The sequence below is a fragment of the Nasonia vitripennis genome, chromosome 1 (assembly GCF_009193385.2).
Source record: "Nasonia vitripennis strain AsymCx chromosome 1, Nvit_psr_1.1, whole genome shotgun sequence".
NCBI lineage: Eukaryota > Metazoa > Arthropoda > Insecta > Hymenoptera > Pteromalidae > Nasonia > Nasonia vitripennis.
In genome coordinates this window covers 15,231,147-15,244,311 of record NC_045757.1, presented here as the reverse complement: position 1 = coordinate 15,244,311, position 13,165 = coordinate 15,231,147, and the positions used below count along the sequence as shown (strand labels likewise).

The 13,165-nt window shown below is 48.2% G+C and overlaps 2 protein-coding genes across 5 annotated transcripts in view; one reads left to right on the top strand and one right to left on the bottom strand.

The window, feature by feature from the left end:
* The first annotated feature begins 239 nt into the window (after positions 1 to 239).
* Positions 240 to 7,721, top strand: LOC100119835 (broad-complex core protein isoforms 1/2/3/4/5). Of its 2 annotated transcripts, none has more exons than XM_001603496.6 (4): positions 240 to 841; positions 2,163 to 2,342; positions 3,477 to 4,011; positions 4,319 to 7,721. In XM_001603496.6, the coding sequence occupies exons 1-4, from the start codon at positions 653 to 655 to the stop codon at positions 4,753 to 4,755; spliced, it is 1,341 nt and encodes a 446-aa protein (XP_001603546.1). In that variant the 5' UTR covers positions 240 to 652; the 3' UTR covers positions 4,756 to 7,721. The 2 variants fall into 2 exon arrangements, with proteins under 2 accessions (XP_001603546.1, XP_016845581.1); XM_016990092.3 differs by having other exon boundaries at positions 401 to 484.
* The window catches only part of LOC100679830, a 69,652-nt gene continuing 60,674 nt past the window's right edge, over positions 4,188 to 13,165 (bottom strand). For 2 of the 3 annotated variants that reach the window (XM_031927820.1, XM_031927818.2), the window contains exons 3-6: positions 10,034 to 10,159; positions 8,852 to 9,058; positions 8,146 to 8,428; positions 4,188 to 6,477 (exon numbers count right to left, since the gene is read on the bottom strand). In XM_031927820.1, coding sequence (XP_031783680.1) covers positions 6,075 to 6,477; positions 8,146 to 8,428; positions 8,852 to 9,058; positions 10,034 to 10,159 — 1,019 coding nt within the window. In that variant the 3' untranslated portion in view covers positions 4,188 to 6,074. Of the gene's footprint in view, positions 6,478 to 7,909; positions 7,989 to 8,145; positions 8,429 to 8,851; positions 9,059 to 10,033; positions 10,160 to 13,165 lie in introns of all 3 variants that reach the window. The other variant, XM_031927821.2, reaches the window with a different exon arrangement.

Genomic DNA, 13,165 nt, shown 5'->3' with positions numbered 1-13,165 from the left:
AGACATTCGTCGCTCGTGTGCGATCGGCGCCAAGTGTCTCGAAAACATCGTGGCGCGCGGCTCCCCACTCTGCAGTGCGTTCGCGCGAGAGAAGCCGAAGAAAAACAACAACGCGCGAAAAGCAGCGACTGAATGAACTGCTATCTAGCGAAGCTGCCGCTATAGCGCGTTGCGCGCGGCGAGAGTGGGGCGCCGGGCATCTTGGTTACGCTCATGCCGTAAAAGCGAGCGCGCAGCGCGGAGTACATTATACGAATACAGCGTAGAGGTATATACTTACACACGCGGCGCATAATACGCGCTCGCGAGTATGTAGAGAGAGAGAGAGAGAGAACACGAGCGCGGGTGGGGGAAGACGTAGCAGCGAGTCGCGTTTTATTGCGTACGTACGGCGCGCAGTAGTGGTGTGAATGCGCGAGTAGACGCAGCAGCGCAGTAAAACAGAGAGAGCTCTGGAGTCTTGTGTACAGTATAGTACATAGTTGTACGTATATAGAGAATCGTCGTTCCGCGCAGTGCCAAACAAACAAACAGACAGAGAGAGAGAGAGTGGAAAAAGTCGAGCGGGAGAGAGAAGAGGCGCGGAGTATAGATTGCAAAGTGCGCACTGCAGAGAGAGAGAGAGAGAGAGCCGATATAGGTGCGGGGAACCATGTCGTCGGGTGGCGAGCACTTCTCCTTGGTCTGGAACACCTTCCCGCGCAACCTGTCCTCGGGCCTGTACAGCCTGCTGACTGGCGAGCAACTGGTCGACGTGACCCTCGCCGCCGAGGGACAGATTCTACGGGCCCACAAGCTCATCCTCTCCGTCTGCAGCACCTACTTTCGCGATCTCTTCAAGGTACGACGCAGTTTCTGCACACACGCAGACGGACGGACGGACGGACGGACAGACAGACATCAGCAGCAGAGCAACTCTCTCGCTGTACCTCCCTCCAAGCGCGCGCACACGCGATTCGCACGCCTTCTACGCATCTCCCTCTCTGTTGTTGCTGCTGCCTCCGCCGCCGCCGCCGCTGCCGTTGTTGTTTACGCGCATCGCGTGTATTATATATATATGGCGAGCTGGTGCGTACAGCGTACATCGTCGCTCCTTTTACATACACGCGCGCGCGGTGTGTACCTGTAAACGCAGCTGCAGCAGCCGCGCGCGCACGGGTATTTTTGGAGCGCAGCCGTAGCGCGGCGAGGAGAGTTTGTTTTTGTTATTCGAGCGCGCGCCGCAGTCGAGTGGGCCGACTCGCGCTCGCTCGCTCGCTCGCTCATACATACTTATACGCTCTTGCGTGTTGTATGCGTGCGCCTGTATTATGCATGGCCGTTCGGCGCGCTGCTTTTGCAAGACTCGCTTTTACGTGTATCTTCTTCTTCTTCGTCGTTCTTATCGCGTGTACATCCCCGCGCTATCCTCGAGAGCGACTTTCAATAATTGATATAAGCGGAGAGAGGAGGCGCGCGCGCGCGCTTTTGAAACACACGGCGACGTGTTTGCGCGTCGCTTACAACTATTTATGGACTTAGAGGTCTCTCCCTGCTGCTGCTGCTCCGATGTTACAAAAGAGCAGCGTGCACAGGTGCAATTTCGTGCAGCCTTTTCATACCTACCCCGCGCACATTGTGTGTGTGTGTGTGTGTATGCTAAACTTATACTGCACCGAGAGAGAGAGAGAGAGAGAGAGAGAGAGAGAGAGAGAGAGAGAGAGAGAGTAGACATCGAGCGCGCGCGCAATGGCGCGTGTTTACCGCTCTCCGCGCGATGAGAAAGAGAGCTTATAATATGTAACGTAACCCACGTCGTCATCGTCGTCGCTGTTTGGTTAAACATGTTTTTGCCGCTATCGCAGGCCTACATCTAGATTCGCGCAGTATTTTCGCAGATAAAGGAATCCATACGCACGAGCGTTTTTTTCTTCTCTCTCTCTCTCTCTCTCTCTCTCTCTCTCTCCGCGAGCGCAAATAATATCGCAGTCATTCGCGACGTATGTCTATGCTAATTGACACTGGCGCACGCGCGCGCAAATGTGGTCTCTAGCGATTCCTTGTGTCGCCTCTTTTTTTCTCTTATTCCGTCTTCGTCCCTCTCCGATGCGCGCATAATGTATATAGGTGCATATTATACGTGCGCAAGCGAGTGAGTCGTCTGTAATATATATGCGTTGCAGGGGAACACGTGTAAACATCCCATCGTCATCCTCAAGGATGTCAACTATCGAGACCTGTCGGCGATGTTGCACTTTATGTATCAAGGCGAAGTCAACATCAAGCAGGAAGATATAGCGAGCTTCTTGAAAGTTGCGGAAATTCTCAAAATCAAAGGCCTCACCAGGACGACCGACGACGACGTAAGTCTTACGTACTTTATTATCTAGTCCATATGTATATACATGTATGCGCGTGTGTATTAACGCCAGCACCTTTTTTGCAGCAGGCCTGCGATATCGTGCGCGCGTATTATATATATATATATATGTGTGTGTGTGTGTGTGTGTGTGTGTGTGTGTGTGTGTGTATCCTCCCGATGTTGCGCTTTTTTACGTGCTATATTATCCGCGCGCATGAGAGTCACGAAAGCGGGGCTTTTTGTTTGTCTTGAATTTTTTTTTCTAATTTATTCGTCATCTGATAACGAGCCAACGGGGAAGCGAATACATATATGCGTATACGCGTATAATACGTGCTTGTAAAGGCGGAGAGCTGAATATTCTGATTCATGCTTGGAGCCATTCCAGGTCAGTTCGGCTGTATTTCGGAGCCGCCTGCTTTTCTTTCTTCCTACTTTCGAGAGCATACGTGTATTTCCGGATACGCATACGCGCGCGCCTAGATTCGAAATTTCGGGAGGCATATTGTTGTATATTCTTCATACGCTTATTTCTGCGGAGCTTCTTCGGCGCGCCGGATGAGGAATCGATCGAATTCTCGAGGAGCAAACACAATCGCGTATCAAGCGCGTTTTTTCTGTCTTCGTTTTCATACGTATACGTATCGTTACGTAAATGCGACGTTTCATGTATGCGCGCGCGACTATCGCACATTTGTTTACGGTGCGCGAGAGAGAACCGCGCGACAAATGTGTAATCTGCCTTATTTTTTTTAGAATCTGCCAAAACATGTTTCGCTATAGTCACGCTGTTAAATAACTATAGAGGCTAAACGAGTTTTCAAAGGAACGATTGAGAGCTGAATATAAAGTAGATATATAAGCATCGCGCGGACTGCCGAGGCGCGCGAAACTATTTGTTGTGCTATATATAGATATGCTCGGCGCGCATTGCGTTGCAACTCTACGGCAACTTTTCTTCCCTTTTTCTCGATCTCGCTCGACTTTTTTCTTTGGAATTTATTCTTCATGCACTATTTCGTTGATAGTTTGCCGATGAATTGCGTAGAATAGCGCAACGTCGGTAAGGTAGAATTCTCGAATTTTATTTGAATAACAATATTATTACTGCAATGATATAAATGTACGGTTACAGGACGATCCTGACAACAAGGATCTGGTCGGCGCACTACCTCTGATTCAGCACGAGCGTACGAACAACAATGTCCCGACGAGTCAACTCGCGCACACGAGCGAGTCGTATTGCGAACCATCCAAAAACTGGAGCAGCGGCTCGTCGTGTCAGTGCATCGCAAAGCCGCCCAAAGAAGACGTATCGATCAAAACTTTCCGCGACCCGAGTGACGCCTTGATGACCGAAACCCCACAGGCGCACAAGCAGGAGATCGTTAATCCGGTGCCCGCAGAAGACGACGATAATGAAGAGCCGCTCGACTGCTCGGCAGGTCCCGACGACGGTCAGAAGCAACAGCCTCCTCCGCCAAAGGAATTTCCGGAGTACAAATTGGACGTGAATCTGATCAATCCGGAAATCCGACACCTGACACCCGAAGTCGAGTGCATTCAGAGGCCCGCCGGATTTCCACACAGCGAGCAGGAGAATATGGATACCATGCTGAATGCGCAAATGTTACCGTTCACCGTACCTCACTGCCAAAGCGACTCGGTCGGTAAGTGGCGCCAGCTTTTATGTACAGTTTCGCTCGCTTTTCATTTGCGCGGTTGAGATTTTAAAGACACTTTCTGAGAGCATGTTGACGACGAAAATGTTATGTATTGAGATTGATCGATGACAAGGTTACATCGACAATGCGGGTCGAAGACGACGAAATAAGAGGCGTTTGGATAATTTAGTTCATACATTAGTGTTTATTATTTACAATCTTTAATGCGTATACACGGTATGCTTATAATATAAGATACGTACGGATTCGGGTTAACAATGTCACGTAAAATTTATATATCTACTTTATACAGGTTTTCACGACACAGGAACGACGTGTGCGGCTGACTTTTCCCACGATCCTTCGACGAGCTGCGCCGCCAACACGACGAACAAGGGTCGTCGCACCGTCAAAGGATTACCGGGCAGCAGTCTTTCCTTGGAGACGACGCTGCGGGTGATATCCGAACTGGGTCCGACGATTCGCATGGAAAGAGGCAAGGTGATACGCATGTACTCGTGTCCTTGGTGTCTGCGGCACTTCACGCGCAAAGAGAACTTGAAGTTACACGTGCGCTACATCCACGGTCCGCTCGAGAGTCTGACGTGCAAACTCTGCGGCAACAAGTACAAGAACAGCAACAGCCTGCGCGTCCACTCATATCTCTATCACAACGCTCAGAGAAACAAGCCGTCGCCATCGTCTTCCAGCAGTAACAAATCCCCTTCCATCGTAGGTGGGAACGCCTGATCACGGCTGCTTTATCGACTGGGTTGAAAGCAGGTTGTTTATTGTTCTTCTCTTTTGTCTCTTTTGTTTATTCATCCTCGTCGTCGACGCCGCCGCCGTCGTCTTCTTCTTCGCCTTCTTCCATTTCCACGAGTCTACTACGTATACTCGTGTAACGAAAGGTCGTTCTCGAGTCGCAAGAGAGTTACGTTAACTAGATTTATTTTACGCGCGTTGTTAAAAGTCTTCCGAGCTACGAGAGCCTTTTAGTAATAAAAGCAGCCTCGACGACCCAGAGCGCGCTCGTCTCACAACAATGCACAAAGATGCGTGCTTATCTGACAATACTTTTTGAAAGTAGCGTATGCTCGACGGATATGAGAAAGTCTGTGAGTGGGTTCGTGTGGTGCGCACGTGAATTCACGTTCATGTGTGGAACAGAGAGGAATGGACGGAGTGAGAGTGAGTGGAGAGAACGGAAGTTGCTGATGGTCAAGACAAAGCGATGCGGAGGAGGCGTAACGTCGAATTACCGAGCCACCTGTTCTACCCTCGTAACAACTTTATCCTCGCGTAATTTGAATGCGCTTCGGGCTCTCATTCTACTTGATGGGAATCTAAGTGATTCGCTGGCCTCCGGACAGGTCTCTATTTATTGCTTTCTTTTATAATGAAAAAACTTTGTAAATGCTTTAGATAAGTAGTAAACGCTACACGTGTTTATTCATTGACACGATAAGTCAGTCAAACGTTTCTTTTGAAATTGACCTACGAACGTTGTTTTCTTGTTCTACTCTAAATTTAGACTAAGGTATTTACAATTGATAAATACGCTGTTAAATCTTTTTAAATAAATACCCATCGATGGGTTACTTTGAAAATTTGAACAATTTGTTCGCTTTCACAGTCGAAAATTCTTAAATATATTTACAAAGACACGAAAAGTTAATGCCGATACAAAGCACTCGCGATCAACTTAACGTTGTAAAGTACAAATAATCGATAGATGACCTCGTTTTTTCTATGCATAAACGAGCTAATCTCTGCGCAAGGATCGTTAACATAAGGTTCGAGAATCCTTGCTTAAAATTACAATAAATAAATTTATACACGGACGAAAGACGAGTCTTCACGTCGAAACACATAACATTTCAATCGCTGCTTGTTTATCACAATCTCCATCAAACTATCTCACGAACACAAACATGCAACACTTAACATACTCGAGGACGTAGAAGAAAAAGTCACAACTTCTACGTTAGAAATAAAAAAGCTAATTATCGAGGAAAAAGTTCGCTCGGTCGCGCACTAGTGCAAAATTAGATTTCGCATTAACTGCGTCATATGTAGTCCGAGGGACAGGTAGTCGATTCGTTGATGGCCGTAAGCCTGTAATGAGGCGCTGGCTCGTAAACCGGCGGCGCGTCGCCCTCCGGGTGCACTATCGCTAAGCCGGGTCCGATCATCAGCTGCTGATTGGCCGAGTTCGAGCTGAGATCGCTGTAGTAGGCGCTGCTGGGCGCGCTGCTGAGAGTCGAGGGCCCGTCGGGCTCCGCGTCGCTACCCGTGTAACCCGTATTCTGATACGAGGGCTGCGCAGGAGCAGGAGCCGGCGGCTGCGGTTGCTGCTGCTTGCTCTCCTCGTAGTGGTGATGGTGATGGAGGTGGTGATGGTGAAGATGAGGCGGCGGGATCACAGTAGTCGAGCCATTCTCGTACATCTCGTAGTCTGGCTCTATACACCTGCAAACACAAAAGGAATATATTGTTTTGAGAGTCGCCGAGGTTGTTGAGAATGTGCGTAGAAGTGAATGTGCTGAAGCTGTTTGGTGTCTTTTGGTTATCGTTTGTTTTGTTGAGTAAATGTAAATTGTATCATATGTTATGATGAAGAGAGAAAGAGTTCAATTGCGATGGCTCTTTTGTTTTCGAAATTCAAGGGTATCTAGATATGTGTCGTTTGAAAATAATTCGCTAAAAGGCGCAAATGCAAAACGGATACGAGTACATAATGAGTATGTATACGTAATGTTATTTATTGAAGTGTAAAGTTGAATAAGTATCTGTTTCGCATCTACAATATAATAATATATAATGCGGTCTTATTAAAATAAGACGACAATGTGCAATGATTGTAGATTCTTTTGACTGATGATTATACGTTTAACGTATTTTTACAATAGACACGTTTATATTCTAGATACATATCTTGGTACGGAGCATATCCGGATACTATCTAAGTCTACGTGAGATGATAAAAAGGCTCTCTTATATTTCTTGGAGTAAAAATGGTTTTAAAAGCGCGTATTGTTACAGCATTGCTAATGTTGATATAAAATTATTACAATTATTTATGTTATTTTATATTTTAAGTTTACCCGAGAAGCGTTAATTTGTAAGCGCACAAAAAATGAGAACGAGGCGGCCGTTGTGCGGGTTGCCGGTATACAAAATGCAAAATAAAAAGGGCTTCCTGCAATTTGCCTTTAGCTTTAACACGACCTTAGTTTACAATACTAGTTAATGTGGTAGTATTAATTTGTAAAAAGTTGCCTAAGATTAACGAAGATCGATAAAAGTGTTAAGGTTTTAGCAGCATAACTTTTCGTTTATAAGTTTTACTAAGAGTTTCGCATATCATACAAGAAGCCACGCAACGGACAATTATTATCGACTTATTTATATTAGAAGTTATCATTGTTGTTTTTGAATCAGTACAAAGCACGCAAGTACCCGGATAATAATAATAATAATAATATTTAATGTTACGTTCTCAAAACACAAAGTAATAGTCCACATATTATGTTATTGTGAAATAAAATGAAGAAAAATAACTTTTGTATTAATTTTGTATTATATCTACAATATATACGTATAAGAAACCTTGTTAAATATACATACACACAGACCAATGGAATAATCAAAGTTTTTCGTTCCGACGACAAATATAGCATAATATTTCAATAAAAACCCCAAGTATAGTTTTTTTGTTAACATAAATGCTCCTCACAATTCTGATTTTACCGACGAGAACTCAGAGATGGCAGTTCGAGTATGAATATACAAGAGATCATGAGAAAAGTGCAAAATGTATACATAGAACTAAATACAAGGTACATATATAAGATTCAGTGTTTGTTAAAAAGTTTGACTGTGTTTAAAAGTCTCAACGTACATTTTTTTCAGATGGAAAAGATCCATTCTAAAGTTCATCGTTGCCAATCATCATCATGGGGAGTATTTGGTATCGACAACTGAAAATAAGCGTTTGGTTTATTTCACTCGATCCTCCCCTCTACACACAGACACGTACACTTCGTCAGCAATATATAACGAAAGCACTTGGACCTCTCGAAAGCTAGCGACGACTATACAGTACACTCATGTATAATCATAAAAATCGATCCTCACCTCTGACTGTGCCGCGTGCAGAGCGTGTCCTGATGCTGCCTGTGCAGTCCGACGGCGTCGAGCTCGTGATAATGTTTATCCTCGGATCCACTGGCGTAGCTCGCCGCCTGTGAGTCGAGCTCCGCGTACAGGGCCTCGTCGGTCTGCATGTGCGTGTAGTGGTTCTCCACGGGCAGATTGAGTGCTCGTCGATGCTGCGGCAAGGACAGCGGCGTCCCCACGCATCCGGGAGGTCCGCCGCCTCGGCGCGAGCCCAGCCACGACCAGACGTTCACGTTGTGACCTGCGGAAGGCATGAATAATTAATCGCACTTTTCTTTTGATATAAGTGCGAAACGAGGCGCGACACCCTTACCCGCGCGCGCGCTCCGTAATTATGATGTGTACATCAAGCTTCATGAATGCGAAAGGGGCGGCGACCATATATATAGAGAGAGAGAGAGAGAGAGAGAGAGAGAGAGAGAGAGAGAGTATTTACATACGCGCGCGTCTAGGTAGTTAGTATTATACGCGAGCGCTCTGAATATTCATGAAAAAAAGAATATTCCAAAAGGCAGGCAGAAAGAAAGACAAACGGTGCGCACATATCGTGCCGAGCGAGCGTTAGCGACATAATTGCGCCGCCTGCACGCAGCAACAACGGCGTAGAGCTATTCGCGATAAAGAAGAAAATATCTAATCCGGCAAAGTGCTCCGTATAACTCACCGGTATTGGGCGCGACGTCGTGGTAAGGCGGCAGCTTGTCGAGCTCGAGCGGCGGCCTGTCGGGGATGACGGCGAGGCCGACGTTGGGGCCAACGCTCCCTCCGCCGGGGTTACCGCCTACGTCCTGGTGGTGATGGTGGTGGTGATGCCGGTGGTGTCGGTGCCGCTCGCCGGTTGCCCTCTCCAGAGCCACGCCGCAGCAGTTGGCTGTGAAGCCGAGAATTGAAGGGTTATAGTCTCGAGCGTCATGTGCAGGTTCGTCTATGTGCACGCGGTGCGAGAGAGAGAGAGAGAGAGAGAGAGAGAGAGAGAGAGAGAGAGAGAGAGAAGTTGATAGAGTGGCAGCAAGGATTTCGGAGAGGGAAAGTTTTGCTTCGTCAAGTTTTGATTGCTTAATTTCTCGCCGATCGAAGCCTTTTGTTTCGAGCCCTCGCGTCCGTACGTTCTCCGCTTCGGCCTGTATGTGTAGACCGGAGCGAGGAAGGAAAAAAAGGACCGAAAATCGCCCGATCAAAGTTAACCGCTCTATATATCTCTAGCTCTCTCTTTCACGAACCGGTAGTGTATATCAGAGAGCAGCGCACGGCTCATATCCTCTACGGCTTCATTGTGCCTCCGTCATAGCCGTCACGGGCTCTCGAGTTGCGCCGCTCTTCATCTCCCTTCGTCGTCATATACACTCGCTTACACAGCGCGCGGTAGGAGTGGCGCACTACCGCCGCGTTAAAAGAAGCTCGGCCTCCTCGCCGCGATAAAAAATTTTACTTTTCCACCGCTCTATTTCATCTCCGCCCACTTTTTTTCCTTTTCCCGCGCGCCTCGATTATTACATACCAGCGATTCGAGAATGCGCGCTCGGCCCTCTCAAGGTTGTAATATACGCGCGCGGATATTATAATCGAGAGACGAGTTCTGTTTCTCGCTCCCTTTTTTGCGCTTATGTATTGTATATAGGACGAAAGCGACGAGCCCTTATGATCCGCGTTTCTGCTTCGATGACAGCTCGGCCCCCGACTCTGCAGTCGCATTGATCCGTTTCGGAAGGGTATAATACGCACATACGCGCGCGCGCGCGCGCACGTGGGATTGTAGGCTGTATTGTGCGAGCGCTGGGAAGGACGGTTATGAATATAATATAATGAATACTATGTGTGCACATGTATGTAAGAGAATTCAACTCACCTCTACCGCCGGCGCTCTTCATCCGCCTGCAGTGCAGCAGCGTGACCATGACGACCGCGCCGATTCCGGCCGATATCAGCGAGACGATGATCAGCGTGAGCACCCAGCCGATCTCCCCCGGAGCCTCTGTAAATCAAAGGAGCGTCGGCGATTAGATTAAAATTTTCCACGAATAACAGCTGTATATAACGTTTAACTATATATACAATAAGCGGCGCACAAAGAGTCCCTTAATAGACCAACTCTCGGCGGCGTTCGTGGAATACTCGAGCGGGGGGAAGCCAATGGCATTTCTCGGGAGAAAAATTGGAAGTACACTGCGCACGTAATACTCCTAATCTGAAAAACGTGAGCCACACACGCGCGCTGTGCGTTTAACCGCGAGTGAACCCTATACTCGCGGCAGTGCACAACATAGGTGGTACAAAGCGCGCACATCTCGTCGGGTAATCCGAGCCTCCGTATAGCTGCTCTCTCTCTCTCTCTCTCTCTCTCTCTTTCTCTGCTGGCGATGGTCCGCGCATAATAAGATAGTCTTATAGGAGAGCAGGAAGAGAGAGACTCTTCGGATAAGGCGCGAGAGCGAGCGCGCGCCGCGATTTTATGAAAGCGAGGCTCTCCGCAGGTGCGCGGAAAACAATGCGGCCGATAGCACACACACACACGCATGCATACACAGAGGGACGCAGTGCGGTGTATAAGGCAAAAAAGAAACAATGCGCGCGAGAGAGGGCTTTATGACGCGCCGCAAAGTCTCCTCTCTCTCTCTCTCTCTCTCTTTCTCATTGACGATAATGATAATGGGACGACGATAAATTCGCGGGTTTTTTCTTTCCCGTCGCTCCCCGGAGGCTGTATACGCATTCTCCTATATGGCTGCGCGGAAAATATCACTGCGACCGAGAGAGCACGCGGTATAGCAAAAAGTCGCGGAGGCTAATGTCCCTCCTATGCGGTAGTTCTATTTTTCCATGCCTATACCTGGCGAACGGCCGTATTGTTGGGGCTTCCGCGCGTAAGTTTTGCGCCAACTGCATTTCTGGAGTCGCGCGTATTTCGCGATAGAGTTGCCGGCGGGGTCGCGTAATTAATTCTCTCAGCTCCCCCGTGAGTGATAGTCCAGCCGCAATTTTTAACGCATTCTTTTCATGCAATGTATAATATAGAGGGAGATAGGTGAGGAGGAATAGTCTCACGCGCACGGGACCGAGCTGATACATGTCTGCACGTAGAGGCATTCCGAGCAGCGCAAGGTACTCTCCGCATCGATGACGCGTGCACCGCTGCGCATAACAACGAGGCTCTCTAAACGCGCGACAAAGGAGGGAAAAAGTAGCGGCAGGCGAGTAACAAGTGCAGAGGGCTCCGTTTCCTCGAGAAAGGACTCAATTACAAAACGAGATCATAAAGCCTCGCGTCTAACAAGCGCAGCTTACAATTCGGAGCCGGCCTCGTTATACCGCGCATAGAGCTATAGCCCCCTGCGTTCCCACACACGCTCTCCCGAAAAAAGAGAGCTCTTCAGAGAAAAAGCCCACGAGCGCTTTTCCAGCGAACCCTCCTCTTTCTTCCCCGCGCGCATAGCAACACTCTCTCCCTCTCTCTCTCTCTCTCTCTCTCTCTCTCTCTCTCTCTCTCTCTCTCTCTCTCTCTCTCTCTCGTCGTTGAAAAGTCTCGAGAGCTGCTGCTGCTGCGACTGCACTATTCCTTCCCCCTTCGAGCACACGTACGCGCACGTACGCCGGCGGAAGATGATTGATAATATTCTGCGTTATCGCACACCGCGAGGGGGTTTGACGCCGTCGCCGCTTTTCTACGATGTATATACGGAGCAGCCGTTAATTCACGCGCACTGCGCACTGCGCACACCTTTATCTCTCTTTCAACATCTCTCGGGCCTTTTACGAGGCTTTTATTCAAATACCCCCGGCAGTTTCTCTTCTTCTGCTTCTTCTTCTTCTTTCTGTCTCGTCTGTGTTTGCACAGAGAGAGAGAGAGAGGGGGGGAGGGAGTGTGAGATTTTGTCGCGCGTACACCTATATAATACGGGGGAGAGAAGCAGAAGAAGATTCAGCCGGACGAGAAGGTGATATACGCGCGTTATTTCTATGGATATTATGCGCCGGCGCGCAAAAAACAATTTGCAGGATTTCCTGCGTTTGTATTACGCGCGCCAGGTCGGCGGCGGCGGGGAGGATGTGCATCAGTGCAGTGGATGAAAGGAAGAGAGAAGCCGATCGAATATATAGAAGGAGAGTCCATTCTAGCCTACTACATGGAGAGAGAAAGAGATTTTTAGTGTAATTACGCGAGAAGGTGCGTTTCTTCAAAGTGCTTCTCGATCGCTAGAACAATCATTACTCATAGCCGCCGGTGCATAATGACGAGCCGGCGCGTATACAGCTCCTCCGTTATAAGTGGATAAGTAAGCTAATTTCTAGCGCGCGGCTTTAATACACTTGTCTCGATTCATTTGTTATATACGAGGGAAGAGCCGATCATTATAAGTTGCCCAAGCGCGCGATCGATATCGTATAAAGTGCGCTCTCTCTCTCTCTCTCTCTCTCTCTCTCTCTCTCTAAGCTCGAAAAGGGCTTGAATTTCACAGAGGTATTAATCCATCAGCTGTATCGAGTTTCCCGCTTTTTTCTCACTCGCTCAGCTCTCTCCTCCCGCGGATATATTCAAATTTCAGCCATAATGACTCAATCCCGAGAATAGGGAGGAGTAATCGAAACAAGCGCAGAGAAAGAGAAAGAATCGAATTCGGAGAGGGAGCGTACATATAGCTGATGTTGGGTCCGAAATTGCAACGGAACATAACCGCAGCGATCCAGCTTCGCGTGAACGAAATTACTAAATTACCGGCGCGTTCGAAAGAAGAGTATAAGAGGGAGGCCCGATTGGTGTGCGCCGCGAAGCGCTATCTGCGCTCGAATCCGACCGAAAGGAGGAGACAGACAGAGAGAGAGGGATAGGCAGGGGAAACAGGTGCAACTCGAGAGCCTCCTTCCTCCTTCTTCTTCGTCTTATTCGCGCCGCGAATCCTGGGAAGTGTCGTGCGTGAATTTTGCTCTCTCTCTCTCTCTCTTTCGGTACATTATAAGGTAATGATATACACGCGGCGCTTTT

What these genes read in the sequence shown, in the direction of transcription:
- LOC100119835 (XM_001603496.6), top strand. Translation starts at nt 653, where the DNA reads ATGTCGTCGGGTGGCGAGCACTTCTCCTTGGTCTGGAACACCTTCCCG. An exon ending in ACTTTCGCGATCTCTTCAAG is followed by an intron (nt 842 to 2,162) that starts GTACGACGCAGT and finishes TATGCGTTGCAG; the next exon opens with GGGAACACGTGTAAACATCC. An exon ending in CCAGGACGACCGACGACGAC is followed by an intron (nt 2,343 to 3,476) that starts GTAAGTCTTACG and finishes GTACGGTTACAG; the next exon opens with GACGATCCTGACAACAAGGA.